We start from the raw sequence: 20316 nt of genomic DNA, 5'->3' as shown, positions 1-20316 counted from the left end.
ATGATACAATTTCTCTAAGGATATGAAGAAAGGCAGGGAGGAGTACAGAGTGCTTTAGGGTTGTTAAAGACTAAAAGGGGTTTAAGATATCTAACAAGCAGTGTGTGGTCCTTGTTTGACTCTGATTCAAACAAATGATGCACAAAAAGATAATGGGGGTGGGGGGGCTGGGTTTGTGGCTCAGTGATGGAACACTTGTTTAGCATGTTTGAAGCTCTGGGTTCGATCCTCAGCACCACATATAAACAAACAAACAAACTAGATATTAGATGATACTGAGGAATTATCTGAGGAATTGTGTTACATATGATAATGTGATTAGATTTTTTTAAGGTTTTTAATAATTAGAGATGCCAATTGAGGCCAGGATAAGATAACATGTCTGAGTTTCCTGTAAGGTACTCTACCAAAATGAAATGAAACTGAAGAGTTAGGTATAAATGAAAGAAAAAATGGAAGATGGTAACTTTTTAAACTGGGTGAAGGATACAAAGAGGTTTGTGATACTCTACTTTTGTGCTTTTTTGAAATAACTCCTGATAAAGGTTTAAAAAAAAAAAGTGACTGCCAAAACCAAACATCTCTTTTCATCTAATTAAGAGTAAAATCCAAAATACCTGCAAAGGCTTGTTTGTGATCTGACCCTCGCTATTTATTTCTCATTTCTCATTCCTCATCTCCCTTTTTCATTCCATTCTGACCCCTTTGCTTTCTTAGAATGTGTCAAGGAAAGTTTTGCCTCAATGTCTTTGCATTTGTTTAGAATTTGTTTCCTCCAAATATCCTGGCTGGTTTCCTCATTTCCTTGGGGTCTTCATTCCAATTCTACTTTATTTAGATACTGGGGATTGAACTGAGGGACACTTTACTGAGCTACATCCCCAGCCCTTTTTATTTTTATTTCAAGACAGAGTCTCACTAAGTTGTTTAGGGCCTCACTAAATTGCTGAGGCTGGCCTTGAACTTGATATCCTGCCTCAACCTCCAGAGTTGCTGGAATTACAGTCATGAGCCACCTCACGGAGGTCTGATTCAACTTTAGCAAAAAACTCTTCTCTGGGCACCCTGTATAATATAACCTCCTTCCCCCTGGCTGAGCCTTATTTTTCCCCAAATCTATTCTGCTTTTCTGTTTATCTTCCATTATAACATATTTCTGGTTTATATATCTCCTTGCTTGGCTTTCATGGCTAGTGCCACCCTCTGATGCATTCATTATCTATGCATTTATTATCATTCATTCCCAAGAGTGTTCTCAAGGCCTTTATCTATTTATTGACAGTTATTACATTGCCAACACTTGGAACAGTGTCCAGTACTTAGTGTAGGTACTGATAATGATAAGTTTAAAAACTTAAGCCTGCTGAGCACGGTGGTGAATAACTATAATCCTAGTGACTCAGGAGTCTGAGGCAGAAGGACCTCAGCTTTGAGGCCAGCCTCAGCAACTTGTAAAAAAATAAAAAGAACTGGAAATATGGCTCAGTGGTTAAGCAACTGGGTTCAGTTCCCTGTACAAAACAAAACAAAAATTTACTGATTATGTTTCTCCATTTCCCACCCCAGTTGTTCTGCTTAACTTTCACTTAGTTTCATCTTTACCTGCAGCAAATAGTGAAGAATTGCCAAGAGCCTGCTCCTCCCTTTAGAACAAAATCATGAGGTAGAAAATATAAAAGGTCAGGAATATTCATCACAGGAAACACTAAAAAAGTTATATTTCAAATTTGTTGGGCTTTTAAGGATCCAGTAATATTTTAGTCTTAATTTCTTTCATTAGCTTTTTAAGTAATTTAGAGCTCTCTGACATTTGAAATGGTACTTATAAACAGTTGGCTTTCTAATCACTTTTAAAATATGTATCATGTGAGAAAATAGAAAATACAGGAAAATATGGAAAAAAACTATGGTTTTTATATGGCTGAAATTTGGCAAAATATCAGTGATCAAATTTAATATTTTTTAATACTTGCTGCACATTTGGGGGTTCTATACAGGTGCCAGCCATGTTCAAACAAATAAAAACAAACATCTATAATTCATAAAAACATATATATATATTATATTGACCTTATTTTCAGCTATATCTCAAATAAAGCTTCTTTGATAAAAATGTTGCCCAAGTTTGTCAAATTGAATATTTATTTGAACCTATCAATATAATCTTAGCATTTATGGTAATAGGAGTCAACGTATGTGTCTTTGTGAATGAGGTCTCAGTCTACTTCAAAAGGACAATTTGAGGTTTTTTTAATATTTTTTAACATTTTTAACATTCTGCTTTCTGGTTTATTTGTCATGGTATCTCTTTGAATCATGTTTATTTTTTAGTCAGGACTTTGTAGGAACAGAAGCCCAGATCAAACATTTTAAGCAAAGGAGTTTATTATAGAAATATTAAGTTTCTCAAGTAGTGAACTGTGAGCCAGGCAGAGATGTACCAGCTCCTTAGAGATGACTTCAGTGCTATCAGAGAGAGCACTCTTTCAATTGATTTCATTCCTCTTGTTGCAGATTAATAGGAATCATAATCTCCAGCAGCTCTTGAGGTCTTTTAGGAGCACATTGTCTCTGTCTCTGAATAACCCAAGCCAATCAAATGAGATGTGGGGGATGACTGGCTGGGTCAGATATTCAGAGACAGAGCCATGTAATGACATGATTGTCCTCACGGGTGCTGGTTGTGGATACAGGGGATGGATAAGGGAGACATTTACAATGAACACCACCTTTGGCTTCTACTAAAGTTACCTTATGTATGTAAAATTTGAACAGAATAGCATACTGCCATCAAATGTAAATGTAGTTGAGTAATTACTTCCCTGAGTTTTGACGGTGTTCTATATAAGCTTTTTTCGGCTTTATTTCATACTGATTGATGGCTTATATTGATTGGGCTACCTAGTATTACTGAACTGTTCATTTATACAAGTTGGTAAGCCTGGAAGGGGAAATAGATTAATCAGAGACAGTCTTCATTCAAGGGAATAAAGTGAAGGTTGCAGGGAGAGAAGCTTATGTGACCCAAAGCTGGAATCCTAGTGCCAGAATACAGAGCTACTGGGAGGCTCAGCTCACTTATGATTTTGTTTGAGAATGAAAAAGACAGGAGTGGATGCACTAAATAGTAAGAGGATTAAAGATATTGTGTTTGTAGTTGGTATGTTCCAGAAGATCTGTGGAATAATACAGAATCTTCTATAGTTTACCAGTGATCTCTTGAGTAGGCAAAAAAGAACTGTTTTACATCTATCAGCAGATAAAGATTGTCACCAGAAAAAAAGAAGAAAGAAAGAAAAGATACATAACTATAATTTCATTGCTACTTTTATCCTTTAGTCATGACAATATGACATTCTCTTTCACTGAACCTACTAACTCTCTCTATATACACATAATACAAAGTATTCAGATTGGTCATCCCAGGGTCCTCCCCATTTCTTGAAGGGGAGCTTTCTGTCCAAAAATGCTGATTAATTAGCAGTCCTATATGTGGGTATGGATCCATGTATACATAATACAAAGCATTCAGACTGGTCCTCACCCCAGGGCTCTCCTCATTTCTTGAAGGAGCGTTTTCTGCCAAAAATTTCTTGACAAATCAGCAACTCAGGTGTAGACATGGATCCCCATAGGGGGCATCCCTCTCCTTCATCCAGTTTTAGTAGCTATAAAAGGAATCATAAGTGAAAGTTTTAGTTTCCTGACACTTCCAGTAATAAAAGAATTTGAAGACTCTGTTCTAGACCAACTTTGATACTATAGTGGTTTTTCTTCTTTCTTTTATTAATGAGGGCATAGGAAGAAAACACAAAGTCTGCATAAAGATACATGACTCCATTATCTAGAGATAACTTCTTTAGCATATTTTCAGAAATATCTTTTTATATTTTTGATGTTTTACATATTTTAACAGAATTTGAGGACATACTTTTTGTGTGTTACTTAACGGTATTTTTTAAATTTGGGGGGTTTTCTTGTTGTGTCATACATAATTGTGGGATCCATTATGCCATATTCATTAGTCTCCTTCCCCAGTATCTTCCTTTCCCTCTTTCCCTCCCTCCCTATGATCTACTTGCTTTGCTGTGCTGATCTCTCTTCTATTGTTATTATTTTAATTAGGGTACCATAATTATATAAGTGGGATTCATTGTGATCTATTCATATATGGACATAGCATAATTTGGTAGATTTCTTTCCCTAATACTTCCCCCTCTTCTCCCCTCCTGCTTCTTTCTCAGTCCTCTCTCTATACTGAATTGGTCTCCATTATCATGAGATTCCTTCCCTTTTTTTCCAACTCATTTTTTCCCCGTTTTTCCCACATATGAGAGAAAACATTGGACCTTAATTTTCTGAGTCTGGTTTATTTCTTATAGCACACATGATGTTTTCCAACTTCATCTGTTTATCAGCAAATGACATAATTTCATTTTTCTTTATGACTGAGTAGAACTCTATTGTGTATATATACCACATTTTCTTTATCCATAGCTGGTTCCATAATTGGCTATTGTGATTTTACTGCTATAAATATTGATGTGTGTATATCACTATAGAATGTTGATATTTCTTTTAGATGAATACCAAGGAGTGGGATAGCTGGATCCTATGGTAGTTCTATTCCTAGACTTTCAAGGTATCTTCATACTGCTTTCCAAAATTGCTGTACTAATTTGCATTCTCCCTACAATGTATAAGTGTACCTTTTTCTACACATCCTTTTTGGTCATTATTGTTATTGTGTCCTTGGTGATTGCTATTCTAATAGGAGTGAGTTGAAATCTCAGTGTAGTTTTGATTTTCATTTCCCTGATTGCTAAGGATGTTGAATTATTTTTTCATATAATTAATGGTTATTTGTATTTCTTCTTTTGAGAAATATTTGTTTTAGCTTATTTGCCCATTTATTGATTGGATTATTTGATTTTTCCTGGTTAACAGTATTTTTAACAAGATAATGAGACAGTAATAAAAATATAAATTTTTTAAATGTAATTGTAATCTGTTTTATGTAATAATGACATAAACTAATTAATTAGTTTAAGTTTAGTAAGTATTAATACCAGGAAAAAGAAATATCTGTTGACTAAACATTTAAACTCAATAAAGTTTAGACTATATTGTTTGGTAAATTTGTTTGTTCCTTTTTGTGAATATAAAGTACTATATATTAGAGAATTTAAAGTTGCTCTTGAGGAAATATTTTTATGCCATCACATTAATTCAGTTTTAGGGTCAGTTTTGATTTTTACGGTTGTTTTTCTGTTTTCCTTCCCAGATCCAAGTATTTTAAAACATGCTCAAGAGGTGAGCACTTAACTATAGAGGTAAGTAGAATCATAAATTTGATTGGATTAAAAATGCCTTCAGAAGAGCAGAAGAAACTTTCAATTAGGGAGAAATAATCTAGACCCAAATTTAGTTTAGACTGTTTACACTGTAATTTTATTGATTCTAGTGAAGAGGGAAAAAAATGGGCAACTAGGAAGAAGAGTGTGTAGGGAGAAGTTTATTCTCCTAATAGGTTTATTTTCATTTTACCCTATACATCTCAGAGAAAGGGTGCTGTCCTGTCAGTGATAGTGGCTCTGTTGACCTGCCCTATCAGAGAGATGTAGCAGAATCAAAGTAGCAAATTGGTTTTTTAAAAATTTTTTAATTTGTTTTAATTAGTTATACATGTCAGTAGAATGCATTTATGCACTTTGATATATCACACATAGCAGAAGCACTGAGTGCTTTTTCTTTGCTTATAAAACTGCAGATAACAGTAGAAGCTCCTGAATCCCCTACTATGTACCAATCACTTTCCATATGGTTGAGAAATGCCACTGCACATAATTCTTACTATAGCTCTTGTAAACATATGATAGTTATCCTTTTTTATGGATAAGAAATCAGAGGCTTAAACAGATGGAAAAATTGGACTATAGAGTGCTACCTGGAAGTGGCAGAAAACAAAATCCAGTCCTGAAGTACTTTGCTCCAAAACTTGAAAACTATTCTTCACTGCTTTCTATGTTAAATAAGGAAGTGTGTAAACTGAATTAGTTTTCTTAAAAATATCACAAACTAGTACAAAAAAATAATTTTTAACAGTTTTCTTTTCTTGAATTGTTTCTTCTTGATCTTTAAACAAGACAATGTTAACATTAAGACTTTTCTTTTAAGAGGTTATATATCAAAGTTTTTTATATTTAAATTACAAATATTTTAATAGTGTAATTTAATAGTAATGACTTTCATTAGGTCACTTGACATAATAGCATTTGTCACATTATAATCAAATTGTTCACATTCCTGCCTCTATGTAAGGATAGTGTCTACCAATAATTTTTCCTTGAAAATAATTATACAAATAAACTAATAGGGCATTATGTAAAAATGTGGATGTGTAACCGATGTGATTCTGCAATCTGCATTTGGGGTAAAAATTGGGAGTTCATAACCCACTTCAATCTAATGTATGAAATATGATATGCCAAGAGCTTTGTAATGTTGTGAACAACCAATAAAAAAATAAAAATAAAAAAACAAATAAATAGATGGATAAATGTAAACATTTAGAGAAATTCTTACTTGGGTATTTTTTTGTCCCTGTGTCTTGAGTAATTTTTCTTTATGACATTGAGTAATTTGTTCTGAACTAAAGTAAAGTGAAAAATTCTAGTAGCATATATTTAAAATACCTACATAAAACTGCATAAGGTAGGAGGATCATGAGATCAAGGCCAGCCTGTGCAACAAGGTAAGACCTTGCTCAAAAAAATCATAATAAATAAATAAAAATAAAATACCTGTATGAAATATTCAAGTCAGGTGAAGATATAGTTTAGAATGTAATTTCTCCTTTATATTTAATATTGCTGTAATTCTCTTTTTATTTTTATATAAAGTCATAAATACAAATAATATATGTTTGTGTGCCCATTTTGTAGACTTTTGAATATATTAAATGAGCTGATGTATAAAAAGGCAATTGACTAAAGTATCTTATTAAAGTATATTATTATTTTTTCTCATGAATAGATTTGAAAACTAACAAAATAATTTTTAAATTTTTATTTATTTATATATAAAAGAGGAATGCATTACAATTCTTTTTTTAATGTTTTGTAATTGTAGATGGACAGAATGCCTTTATTTTATTTGTTAATGTTTATGCGGTGCTGAGGATTGAACCTAGTGCCTCACGCATGCTAGACAAGTGCTCTGCCACTGGGCTACAGCCCCAGCCCCATTATTACAATTCTTATTACATGTAGAGCTCCATTTTTCATATCTCTGGTTGTATACATATTATGCTGACACCAATGATAATTGAATGTGATGATCATTATTATCTAAAGTATGTGTATAAAGTATATTATTTTTAAGGTGAGAAAATTACAATTTCTTGTGAGATATTCACCTTTGACAGGTATCCCTCTTAACACTTACTTTCTTGTTCTTTCAGTTTGAGAATCTAGTAGAAAGTGATGAAGTAAGTATTTCCATATTAGTATATCACTCATATTTGTTTGTCTCTTGAATCATCTGTTTACTTCTAAAAATTATTTTTTAAATTTTATTTTAGAATATTTAGTTTTACTTTTTGTCCCTTCTATATCATTTCCTTCTTTTACTAATTTATGTCAGCAAAGAATTTAGAATTTTGTATTATATAACCCACAATATAATACTACACATGCACAGGTTTTAAAGCTTCTTGTAGAACTCAAGGAACTTTAGAAAGCAAAAATTCTAACCTCTTCACTTAAGTATGTAAAATACTTCAGCAATCTAGAATGGAACCTTTCTTTAAAATATTTTTCAAGGATTTCTGAGTATAGAATTCTATAATTTCTACAAAACATTCTATAATTTCCTTTCTACAATTTTCCATAACTATTACCTCTTTTCAGTTATTCTTAATATTGATCTTCTGTATTTCATTTTGTCCAAACTCAAATTTAAAATGTTTCATAAGTACAGAAATGTTAAAATATGAAGAAAAAAGCATTCTTTAGAATCAGCAAAATGTAGTGTATATTTCTTATACAGGTATAGTTAGTTGTGCTAATTTTCAGCTTTACTAAACTAATTGTATGAGTTCCTACAAATTATTTAACCTCCGAGGAACCAACTTTCCACATCTCTAAATTTTTGACTATAAAAGCACAGCAAGCTCTGACTTTTTGTCCTTTTTATTTTCTAAAGAAAGAGGAAAATGAATCATACCTTTTCTTTAAATTTTTAAGTTGTTCTTTAGCCCAGCATTTCCCAGAGTGTGTATAAAATACTAGTCTCAAGATATAAATTGGCATATTAAAGATTCTGAAAACTGTTGTTAAACAAAATTATTTAAACTTGTTTAACTTAGAATTTCCCCAATTAATTTGCATATAAATCCTTCTTAAAAATCATATATATTTATCAACTGGTAGGACAAATTTGGGGAACTGTCTACCATTTTTTTTTTGCCAGTAAAATAACATCCGAATTTCATGAACCTAGTTTCCTTACCTTCTCAAAGGCCACTTTCACCTCCATGTCTTTCCCTTTTAAAAGTTTACACAAACACAATACAACATTTTTAAAGCTTCTAATAAATAAGAGTTCTTTCAGCCTTCACTGTAGTTCATCTCAGTATTATATTGCTTTTCAAAAACACTTATAGTTTCATGTGTACTACTAAGGTACTTTTTATTTGGTTGGTTAAAGGTTTTCTTGTTTATTTGTTCTTATTGAACAATATTAACAATAAAATAGTTTTCTTTCAAGTGGTTATTAAGTTACTTATTTAAAAATATAATTTAATTGTAATAATGCCATATTAAGTACAGAAATGTTAAAATATGAAAAGAAAAAAGTACACTTTAGAATCAACAAAATTTCTATATTTCTTTTATATAAGTATAGTTAGAAGAACTTTAGCTTTTGTGCTAATTTTCAGCTTCACTAAACTAATTGTAAACTAACTTTCCTCTCATTTCACATTTTCTATTTGGTTTAGTTGAAAATCATCCTGTTTTGTAGTGCTCTTTTCTAAGTTTATTTGAATTATTTAGAATTTTTATTTCTTATCTTGGGTAGTCATGTGTTTCAATTGTCAGATATGACTAGTGTAAAAGTGTAAGATAAGCCAGGCATGGTGGTGCATGCCTATAATCCCAGTGAGTTAAGAGACTGGGGCAGGAGGATCCAAGTTCAAAGGTAGCCTCAGCAACTTAGCAAAACCCTAAACTACTTAATGAGACTGTGTCTCAAAACAAAAAAATAAAAAGGATTGGGGATGTGGCTAACCTAGTGTTTTTTTAAGCACTCCTGGGTTCAATTCCCAGTACCCCCCCCAAAAAAAAGTGTAAGATATATTCATAAGCCCAAATTAGTCTTGAAAATAATTATGGTTTACTTTGGAGGAAAAAGCTGTAGGTGGTTTCATAGCCTTGCAAAAGAAAACAAAAACAGTCAGATCTTGTCATCTGTTATAATTGTGTTCCTTGAAGTCCATGATGCCACATTAGTGCACATTGAAGCATCATTCCTAGAGGAATAACGGGAGTAAATCCTGAGACCCTCTCGTCACACGTTTTCATCAACCAGTCACTATATAACTATGTTATATATGTTTATCTTTAAAACATCTTATTAAATATGTATTGTTGACTCATTAACTTTGAACTCACTGCCACCAGCAAAAATTTATGCCTAAGTGAAGCTTATCTAATGAACTTTACTTTTTTCAGTAAGGCACATCACAGCCTTCTTGCACTTAAGAACAATACGACAGCACTTAGGCACTAGAGGTAGTGTTCATTTTGAAACAATGAAACCATATACAAAACACAAAAATGCAAACTATTTGGCACCAAATAGCTATGAAAGGTCACTTGTTCATAGCCTGAAAGTTGCAACAAGAATGCTGAGGAATGTCCTGTTCTACCTGTGCCAGGCATATGCATTGTTACACACACACACACACACAAAAAAAATTGCTGCTCTGTGCATATCTCTGAATGGCCAAGAAAGCATAGCATATTGAGTATTGATTTGGAGTTACAAATACATTTTAGCAGGTAGGTAAATTTATGTATTTGGATTGAAATAATGAGGATCAACTGTAAATGATGAAGATGTTGTCTATCCTGATTGCAGAAGTTTACTTGGTATCTTAGAAATGTTTGTTGAAAAAAAAAATTAAGAAATAAGCAAATGGCTGCTATATAACTAAATGTAAATTTTAATTTTGCCTTTGAAAAATAGTAAAATTTTCAAGATTTTGTTTCAAACACTTTAAATAATGAAATTTGTTTGCCATGATAAAATATGTAAGTAGAAAATATTAATTAAATAAAAATTTTATTGGCTTGCCTTAAATAGAATTCAGCTATTGAAATTTCTTTAATTTTCTAATTAATTTTTGTACAGGGGGAGAGCCCAGGAAGCAGTCATAGGTAAGCCTTTAAATAAATAAATAAATAAATAAAAACTTCTATGTGAACTACAAGATGCTGTCTGAGAATTCAGGCTTTATTATTTGCTGTCTTTGAGACATTGAAAAGTTTACATTACAGAATGTTAGTTTTTTCTTTTCATGAAATTGAAGCAAATAATGTATTTCTCAAAAGATTGTTTTGAACATGAAAGAGTTTAACAGTTGTCACTGTCTAGGTACTTTCCTAGTGAAGACTTTTTAAAAAGTTATTTAATATTGATAAATTTCTAAGTTTTTCAGTTTTATCCCCCTTTCTTTCTTTCTTGACATTCTAAACTTGTTCTGCTAATCAAAGAATTTGACATCTTTCAACAGTAACTAGAAGCTCAATACTATAATTTTTTGAAGTAGCCTTTTAATGTGCAGTTAAAATTACATGCACTATTTGAGAAAGAAGCATACTGGGATTTAAAAACCAGGTGGTCCCTACATGGAAAGAAAGCATATCTTGGTCCAGGAAATAGATCTTATAAGTGACATTTCAGCATAAGGCAGGAAAAGTCAGGAAAGAGCAGTTACAGAGAACACATTAGGAAACCCTAGAGAGAGATCCTTTGCCCAAAATGTATATGGAGAATGTATTCAAGATACTCTTTAAGGTGATTATACCTACACTGATTCCCAAAGGACTGGTTAGTGGTTACTATCTAGGCAGAGGAGAATGTGTCTGACTGGAGAAATTGCATACAGAGTGAGAGAATTGATTGAAAGGGACCACAGGAAAACTATATGGGGTGATAGAAATGTTCTGAATCTTGCTTTGGGTAGAGGTCACATGAATGTCTGCAGTTGTCAAAATTTTATGAAGTGAACACTAACAGAATTAGGAGATATTACCTTATACATGGCTCGTTAGCCATGATAAGTATCTAGATCACTTTTAAGTTCAGGATTGAGGGAGAGATAAAATAGGGTAGACAGAGCACAGAGGGAAGTGGTCTAGGGGTTGAACAGACAAACAGAAGAGTAGTCTGAAGATAAGCAAGTAGTCATCAAAAAGAACAAGGAGAGCAAGGGAAGCCAAGGGAGGAGGTAAAGACAGACAGATGGGCTAGAAGGAATGTTCAACAATGTCACCTGAAACATTGGTAATAAAAAAAGGATTTAAATTTGTCTATTGTATTCGGCAACATAGAAGCCAGTGATTAGCTTTGCTAGAGTTACTGGAGTGATGGGAACAGAGGTAGACTGTGGTTAGTTGTGAGTACATGGAGGTAAGAAAAAGAAGGCAAGAGAAGCACACCGTTGAGAACAAGTTGCTAGACAGACAACTTGGGTTTAAATTCTGGCTTTGCTTTATACTACTATGTTACTTCCTTAGACATACTCTTAATCTGTCTTCATCCCACTGCCCTAATATGTAATTTTTCTTTATACCTTATAAGATTGTTGAGGATTAAAATTAGTTAATGTGAGTAATATTAGTTAATATGTATAAATAATTAATATGTGTAATATTTAGAGGAGAGTCTGGCACTTAGTGCTGTATATGCTATCTATAATATTATATGTTTTAGCTTGAGGAATTTTGGTTTAAAAAGGAAGCTGTAACTAGAGGTAGAATCAGGACAAAGGGTTTTTACTCCTTTTTATCCTCTCTTTCTTTATATGGAAAAGAAGTAAAAATAGACAGAAGGGATAGGTTAAAGATAAGAGAGGTGCTAATTAATGGAGCAAAGTCCCATGGAATTCTCTGGAATGAGGGAAGGGAAGTGGCACCGGTGATGTTAGTCAGGAGTGTAATAAGCATAATGGTTGACTTTAAGCAGATTAAGGAATACTCACTCTTTAGAAGATGGGAAGAAAAACAAACAGGACATACTTAAGTAAGTGGAGGGATGGAAGTGGAGAGAATTTTATCTTTTAAGAGAAAACCATTTGAGAGCTGGGGTTGAAGCTCAGTGGTACAGCGCATGCCTAACATGTGAGGCACTGGGTTTGATTCTCAGCACCAAATATAAATTAAATAAAGGTCCATTGACAACTAAGAAAAAAAATTAGAAAGAGAAAACCATTTGGGTAAAAAACTTACAGAGTATGTAAAGATTTAGAAGTTAGCATAGGATGTGAGAGGGAGTTGACCTTGTATGAGTAAATGAATTGCTTGGGGCTGAGAGCCAATGATGTTAGATTTTCTATAGTCTCACAGAGCAGAAAGAGCAAATCATGGGAATTATTTTGGTTGGAAAGTAGTTCAGATCAGGCCCCCATTGGTTGTAAATGAAGTGAGGCCAGGAGATTTCCTGGATAGATAGACTGGAAGGAAAGGAAAGGATTAAGGGCCTGGGAATGCCTGCTTGATTGAGCAGAATAAATAGGAAAGTTAAGAGTTCAGAATATATGAGGGCTGGGATTAGAATTCGTGTACTAGTGTTTATATTTTATGATGAACATTTTGGGGTACCCTCCAGGGTATATATTCACAGTAGATGACTAGCGTGGACCCTGTTTAAGGTAAGCTCACAGTTCTTAAAAGGTTCAGCAAAACCAAACTCAGATACTTATCATCTTATTCAGTTTAAATACCAAAAGATAATGTGTTAGAATGTATACTTTTTACTCTTAACAATTGAATCATAGTATCAAATTGCCTTCATAACTTTTTGAGAGTAATGTTCAGAATTTCACTGGGTTTTATTGTTTGTGTGATTTTGGATTTTGTGTTTGTTTTTGTTTTCCTTTTCCCTGCCACCCTCCTACCCTCTCTTTTTTTCTGTAGGCCTCTTACAGAAGAAGAAATTGTCGATCTACGAGAGCGGCATTATGATTCTATTGCTGAAAAACAGAAAGATCTTGATAAGAAAATCCAAAAAGAGGTAAAATCTTTTATGTTACTTAAATGTGTTATCATAAAACCTCTTGCTTATAGGGGATAGTTGTCATTAAATAATTTATTACATATAGTCATTATACCTATATTTCGATATATATAGTTAAAAATTATTTAAAGTAAAAACTTATTTCAAACTGTTATAATTTTTTTATTTTGGTTCAGTTTATAGGATTATGTGAACCAAAAAATGAAGATGTTACATTCTTTTAACTAATCTTAGTTCACAGATAGGGATGTTAGTGAGAACAGCTACCTTTGTGTTTAAAATGAACTTTTAAAATAATTATTCTGTTTCATAATAAGTAGTGTTTAAATTTTTGTCTTGGCTTTATTTTTTTGCAGTGAACCAAGTAATTTTAACAACTATATTTATAATATAGTTTACATAAGGTATTTATAGGAGTTGACTGTAATTATAATTTTGCTATCACTAAACTAAATGGAATTATTCATACTTCTTTATATATTTATTAAGTGTTCTTAACGGTTTTAAACCAATTAGTGATTTCAAGTGCATTCACTTAATCAACACAGTAGATGCTAATATTAGTTTTTTAAAAAGTATAAAAATCTTTTTTTAACTTAGATTTGACATGCAATAGCTATCATTGAATAAGTGTTATCAAAGGCAAGAACTTAACTTTGAAAGTAATTTTAAGATTACTAGTAATAAAATTAAGAAGGCATGGGTGCATTGATGTCGATTAGATGCAAAGACATGGATTTGTGAAAGCTTAGTTCCCTTTTATAGAGAGTGATATGATCAGCCTTGGTATTAAAGATTTTTTACTTAAGAGAGTCAGAACCATTAAAATAGTCAGGGTGATAGGTGTTGGAATGATTGTTAAAATGAAGATCATTGCATATTCTAGAAAAGGATAGATTGTTACTTTTACAAATTAGATGCTACTGCTTCATAATTCAGTTTCTAAAGAATTCCATAATGTCTTTCATATCATCTGGGTTATTTTATAAAAGGAGAAACTGAAATGAACAATCTCAAAATATCAATTTTGATGTTTTATAGATCACTTATTTTTAATGATTTATTTTTTATTTTATAAATAGAAACATTTTTAGAGCAGTTAGACAGGTTCTGATTTTTGTTAATCCTTATCGTTTTGTTCATATACAGTTAGCCATACAAGAAGAGAAGTTAAGACTAGAAGAAGAAGCTTTATACGCTGCACAGCGTGAAGCAGCCAGGGCAGCAAAGCAGCGAAAGCTCTTGGAGGTGAGGGGAAAAGACCCCAGCGAATATTAGGGTTGCTTTTCTCCTTATTTTCTCTAACAAATCCTAATTAGGACTTTTTTCCCCTAAAATCAAGGGCTTCTTGTTTAACAACAAATGTATTTATGCATATTCTTAAGAATCATAAAGGCAAATTGTTCAATCTTTATAATAGCTAAGAATAACATAAAATTACATGCTTGATACCGAATCTTGTTTAGCTTTAGATTAGCAGAAGCTAATTTCTGTTTATTCTAAAGATGAATTTTAGTGCTCCAAAATTTAGAATTCTTTTGGAAAAGTAAATATACTTTTTGAGGGAAAACTAGTCTTGAAATAGAATTTCCAAAGCATTTTGTAGTGTGTTTTTGTGAGGTTTTTTTGTTTGTTTTGTTTTGTTTTGTTTTAACAATTCTTTAGCTCCTCGAATTTTTTTAAACTTCCTAAAATCATACTAATTTTTCCCCAAAAGAATATTGTTTACTTCTTATCTTTACTCTTGTGTCTTTGAAAGATTGAAAGTTTAGGTCTTGAAAAATCATTGGCACATTATAGGGAAGGTAGCAAATGTACCATATCTTAAAATGCCATGTGGAAATGAGGCATTATCACAGTTATACAGTCATTTATGAAGCCCTAACTAAATGTCAGGAACTGTTCCAAGTAGTTTATTTGTGTTTAATCCTCACAGCAATTCTAGAGAACAAATTGTGTTGTTAATACCCATGAGGCAAGATGTTAAGTAACTTTCTTGAGATCCTACAGCTGATATATGGCAGAGCCAGAGTTCAAGCACATCAATGCTTAGCCAGCATACCTATTTAGTATCTTCCTCCATATTTTGCCTGTATGTATTCACTACTGTAGTGTTAATTGAAGCATTCCTAAGATCATCTCACATACTAAAACTAGAGGAACTGAAAAGTCATATCTTTCATATTGTTATGTGATTTGTGGACTGTGTCCTTTGTCTTTCTCTTCCTCCCTCTGTCTTTCTCATTCTCTCTTCCCTTTTCCCTCTCCTGCTCACCTGGAGGAGAAGAGGGTCTTAACAGATAAACTTTATGAGCAAGTGTCTTTTTTTTTTTTTTTTAGTGCATCCTAAATAATGGAGAAGTTTTACAATTTCACCTTCTGAAAAAAAATGATTTGGGGGTTAATGTAGGTACTTACTTTACAATAATTAAGTCTCTACTCCTTGCTTTTTAGAGACTAATAGCATTCCATATGTAGCATCCATTTGGGTGATTTTCTGAGTTAGCTGAGTTTTTCCTTCCCTAAGTATTTGTTATAGGTCTGTGCAGCATTCACTGATACACAAACATACCCAGACACGCACCACTTCATTTGCTTTCCATAATAACCCTATATTTGCTAGGACAGTAATATGCCATCTGTAATACACAGATGAGGAAGCAGAAGGTAAAGGCCATGCCAGGGACACACTGCAAATAACTATCAGAGCCACAATTCTGACAGGTCTTCTAAATTCTGTCTAAGCCCTAAATAATCAATCGCCTTTAATATTTGAGTCAGCTTAGCCAGGCCTTATAAATGCTTTGTTTGATTACTACTTATTTCAGACAGAATAGAATTCCAGGTACTGATTAAGCTATTCCTTTCCTGCCTCTCATCTTTCATCAGTTACTAGGAAGTACTGAAGTGTACTAAGAATAGACACTAGTACATATCCCTTTTAAAAATTATCTTTTTACAATACCATGAATATTCTAAGCACTGGGAGATTACACATTGGTAAATTCACAAAAATTCTACCTTTAAGTAACAAGGTATAGAAGTTGAGTATTGGTGAATTGAAGTAAAAAAAAAAAAAAAAACTTCAAGAGAATCACTTTTTTTATTTTTAAAAACTAGGAAAAAATATTTTTCAGCATTGCATGCATGGTTTTAAAAAGTATAATTTTCCAACAGAATGATTTTTGTATTATATTATGTTTCCAAAGCAAGAAAGGCTGAGAGTTGTGCAGCGGTATCATCCTTCTAATAATGGAGACTATCAAAGGTAAATATTGATATCTATTTCCTCTTCCCTTTGTGGTAAACAATGGTATTTCCAAAGAGAACACTGTTTATAACAGGATGTATGTGAATGTATTCACATTTATTTGATCCCTAAAAATGGTTGCTTCTCCAGGCTGGGCATGTAGCTCAGTGGTAGAGCCTATGTGTAGCATGCATAGACCCTGGGTTTAATCCCTGGCACCAAAAAAAAAAAGAGAGAGAGAGAGAGAGAAGTATCATTGCTTCTAAGACTGTCTTGGAAGAATACTGAGAGCATTTATTTTCTTTAAATCAGAAAGTGACCATTTATTTAAATTGACTTCAGGGCATTTTTAAGAATAATCACATCTTTCATGTTGAAAGTGATGACAATAGCTGAATGCCTTTGGGTGAGTTATTTATAGCTTTACTTGTTTGTGTTTTCCTTAGTCTATCTCCTTTCTTAGAAAGTTAATGTGTTTTTTTGTTGTTGTTTTTTAGAAAAGTCATTTCAGTGTCACCTTCTCACAAGTAGTCCTGCTCATTCAAAGAACTAAATCATGCCTTGTTATTATAATTGTAAAGCTGGACTTATAACTAAGCTCTAGAGATTTGACCTCAGAATTAGCTTGACTCTTATGTTTTCAGTTTCATGTTAGCATTAAGAAAATTAAGACCTATTTTCATTAGTTATATTGACTGTATGGCAATTATGAATTTTTGAAATAGGCCTTCAAACCAAAATACCATCAACTTATGCATTTCTTCTGTTGCTTCTGCTATGCGCATACTATGCATTTACAAAAAATTAAATTTTGTTACAGTTCAGGACCAGAAGATGACTTTGAATCTTGTATGATAAATGTAAAGTCTCAATATGAAGTTTTTCGAAGCAGCAGTAAGTCTTTTCACATATCCTTTGTTCATTTTAGTTTACTTTATGCCACATTAAACAGATAATTGGAAATCCTGGCTCTTTTTCTATAGAACTCCCTACCCTTCAATTTGTATTTTCCAGATAAATTAGTTAAATAGCTATTCATTATATAATATTATCTTTCCTTTTTAAAAAGGATTTGAAACAAAGGAAAATCTCAGACTATTTCTGTATAAGCCACATAGGGAGTCCAGCACTGCTTTTTCCATTACTGTTCTGATCCTATCCCTACGCTTCCCCAGAAAACAAAGGAAAAGTGGGAAGAAACAATAGAAAAGTGTACTTATTATACTTATTACAAATTGGTTTGTAAGATTAAAATGTTTCTTCAAGTATCAAAAGTTAAAACTCTGATGTTTCTTCAAGTCATCTAGTTGTGATGGTGCACACCTATAATCCCAGCAACTCACGAGGCTGAGGCAGGAGAATTACAAGTTTGAGGCAAGCCTCAGCAACATAGTGAGTCCCTAAGCAATTTAGTGAGACCCTGTCTCAAAATAAAAAGAGCTGGGGATGTGGCTCAGTAACAGAGCATCCTTGGGTTTAGTATCCAGTACCCAAAAAAAAGAAAAGAAGTTCAAAAGTCAACTCCTATGCTTCTACTCCTGGGAAGTTTGGGGAGTTTAGGAGTGGTTCCTTTGGAGAGTATAGGCTGTCTTTCATGTGTTTTAGCAGTGTTTTTGTATTAGAAACATTACATACAGCTTGTTTATCCTATTTACAAAGCTTGTAATTAATTTAGATTTGCATGTTTGCTGTGCTTAGATGGCAAAAAAAAATGAACTTATCTTAACAGAAACTTAACCAATGTAATATTTTCAATAATTTATGTTTTGAAGTTTAAAGGAATAGTAGTATTTAGAAAAATACAATTGTTGCAAATGAAAATGTTGTGGTACAAGAGCACAGGTGGCAACATGTAATTGTATTTTATATATGTATTCTAGGACTGTCATCAGATGCCACAGTATTGACACCAAATACAGAAAGCAGTTGTGATTTAATGACCAAAACTAAATCAACTAGTGGAAATGATGACAGTACATCCTTAGATCTCGAGTGGGAAGATGAAGAAGGTATTTTATAATTCACAATTTTACCTTAAACATTTAATTTGTTCTGTATTGATTTATACAAATCTTCTACCTTGGTATTTTACTTTATTTAAACTGAATAAATACAAAGCCTTGCAAAAAAATCAATATAAAAATTTTCTGTACTGTTGCTGTATTAGCAGTTATCATTTGTTGATAAATGGTTTAGAAAGTTATTTAATTTTTAATGTTTCTTGAGATTCAGAAAATAAATGTTAATTTCTTGAAAGTTTTTATAATGTACTTCGTGAAATTACTCAGTGTAAAGGATTACTGCCCTCTTGTGGGCAGTCTAAAGCAAAAAGTCATTTGACTTTTTGGGTTAATTATAAATTAACAATTTAATTTTTAATATTTCTTTGGTGTGGAACAAAAGGCATTACTCAGATATGAGCTTGAATTTTAACTGCTGTGTCTTCATAGCTGTTGCAATTTAGTCCATTGTAAAAAAGGAAAGATAATTTTTCACTGTTAATTTTTTGGGGGGTATAAAAATGCTTGGCACATAGTAGGCAATCTATAAATATTTGAACAGAGTTAAGATGTGGTTGAGAGCTTACTAGCATTTATGAGATCTAGGTTCAGTCCTCAGCACTGAAAAAAAAAACAATTATTTGAACAAATAAAGGAATATTGTGAGGATTGAATATATAAAACAAACACACAGTCCAGGGTATATCACACACACTCAACAGTAGCTAAAATATTTTTCGTTTGGTTTTCTTTTTGTAAAATCTATATCACTAAACAAGGCCTAAATTTTCATTTTCATGTTAAGAAATAGGCAATCCAAGAAGGAAGACTCAATTATAGAACTTTAAGAAAAATAATAAGCATTAAATATTTTCTTAAGTTTTGAAATGGAATGGACCTTAGCTCTCTTCTAGTAATGCTGATTTGTGGTTCTGTCATCCACACCAAGCTAATAATATTTGTAGGTGCCAGGCACAGTGGCACACAACCGTAATCCCAGCAGCCCAGGAGGCTAAGGCAAGAGGATTGCAAGTTCAGCCTTGGCAATGGCGAGGTGCTAAGCAACTCAATGAGACCCTGTCTCTAAATAAAATACAAAAAGGGCTTCGGATGTGGCTCAGTGGTCAAGGACCCCTGAGTTCAATCCCTGGTACCAAAAGTAAAAAATATTTGTAGGTAATTGACTTTCTAGGTTACTATTCAAGTTATTGAGAAAATTGTTAAAACCAGATATAGGAAAAAGACTACTAGAAACCTACTTTTTCATAGATGGACAATCCAGCTTCCTTTAGACATAAATCCCCCAAAACAAACTGCCAGCTACAAATCTACAAAATTAAATTAATATCCAGGGAATGCTTTTATATGAGCTCTTATCTGTAAAAATAACTGGCTTTACTGGATTTGGATTGAGTCTGTGCTTTTCAAGAATGACAGATAACAGTGATTCAAATTTAAATACTGTGGGATCTAATTCTTAAAGGTCAGAAAATGAAATTGTCTAAGTATTCTCTTTAAAGTCTCTTTATCAATCCATTCTAATTTTAATTCTATAGCTATAAATTCAAATCTCTTTTCTGTGTTCTCTACCTTTAATTGCCAGTAAAATGACATTTTTTTTTCCTCCAAGATTTTTGACACTTCATTTTACCCATTTATTTCTGTTCAGAATTAGATCTAGAACAGCTTCCTCTAGAAATATTGCTACTCTTTTGTGGTAGAGAGTAAGAATACCATGAGAGCACAGACTTTGGAGCCAAACTA

At 32.6% G+C, this 20316-nt stretch overlaps 1 protein-coding gene across 2 annotated transcripts in view; it reads left to right on the top strand.

The window, feature by feature from the left end:
* Ap1ar (adaptor related protein complex 1 associated regulatory protein) overlaps positions 1-20316 on the top strand; it is a 36745-nt gene that overhangs the window by 13613 nt on the left and 2816 nt on the right. The window contains exons 2-9 of one of the 2 annotated variants that reach the window (XM_005330102.4): positions 5285-5333; positions 7463-7489; positions 10417-10442; positions 13203-13299; positions 14452-14550; positions 16512-16570; positions 17373-17446; positions 18433-18561. In XM_005330102.4, the coding sequence (XP_005330159.1) occupies positions 5285-5333; positions 7463-7489; positions 10417-10442; positions 13203-13299; positions 14452-14550; positions 16512-16570; positions 17373-17446; positions 18433-18561 (560 nt within the window). The remainder of the gene's footprint in view (positions 1-5284; positions 5334-7462; positions 7490-10416; positions 10443-13202; positions 13300-14451; positions 14551-16511; positions 16571-17372; positions 17447-18432; positions 18562-20316) is intronic. The other variant, XM_005330103.5, reaches the window with a different exon arrangement.

Source organism: Ictidomys tridecemlineatus, chromosome 9 (assembly GCF_052094955.1).
Source record: "Ictidomys tridecemlineatus isolate mIctTri1 chromosome 9, mIctTri1.hap1, whole genome shotgun sequence".
NCBI lineage: Eukaryota > Metazoa > Chordata > Mammalia > Rodentia > Sciuridae > Ictidomys > Ictidomys tridecemlineatus.
The sequence above is the reverse complement of the archived record's forward strand: the minus strand, read 5'-3'. Positions and strand labels throughout refer to the sequence as shown.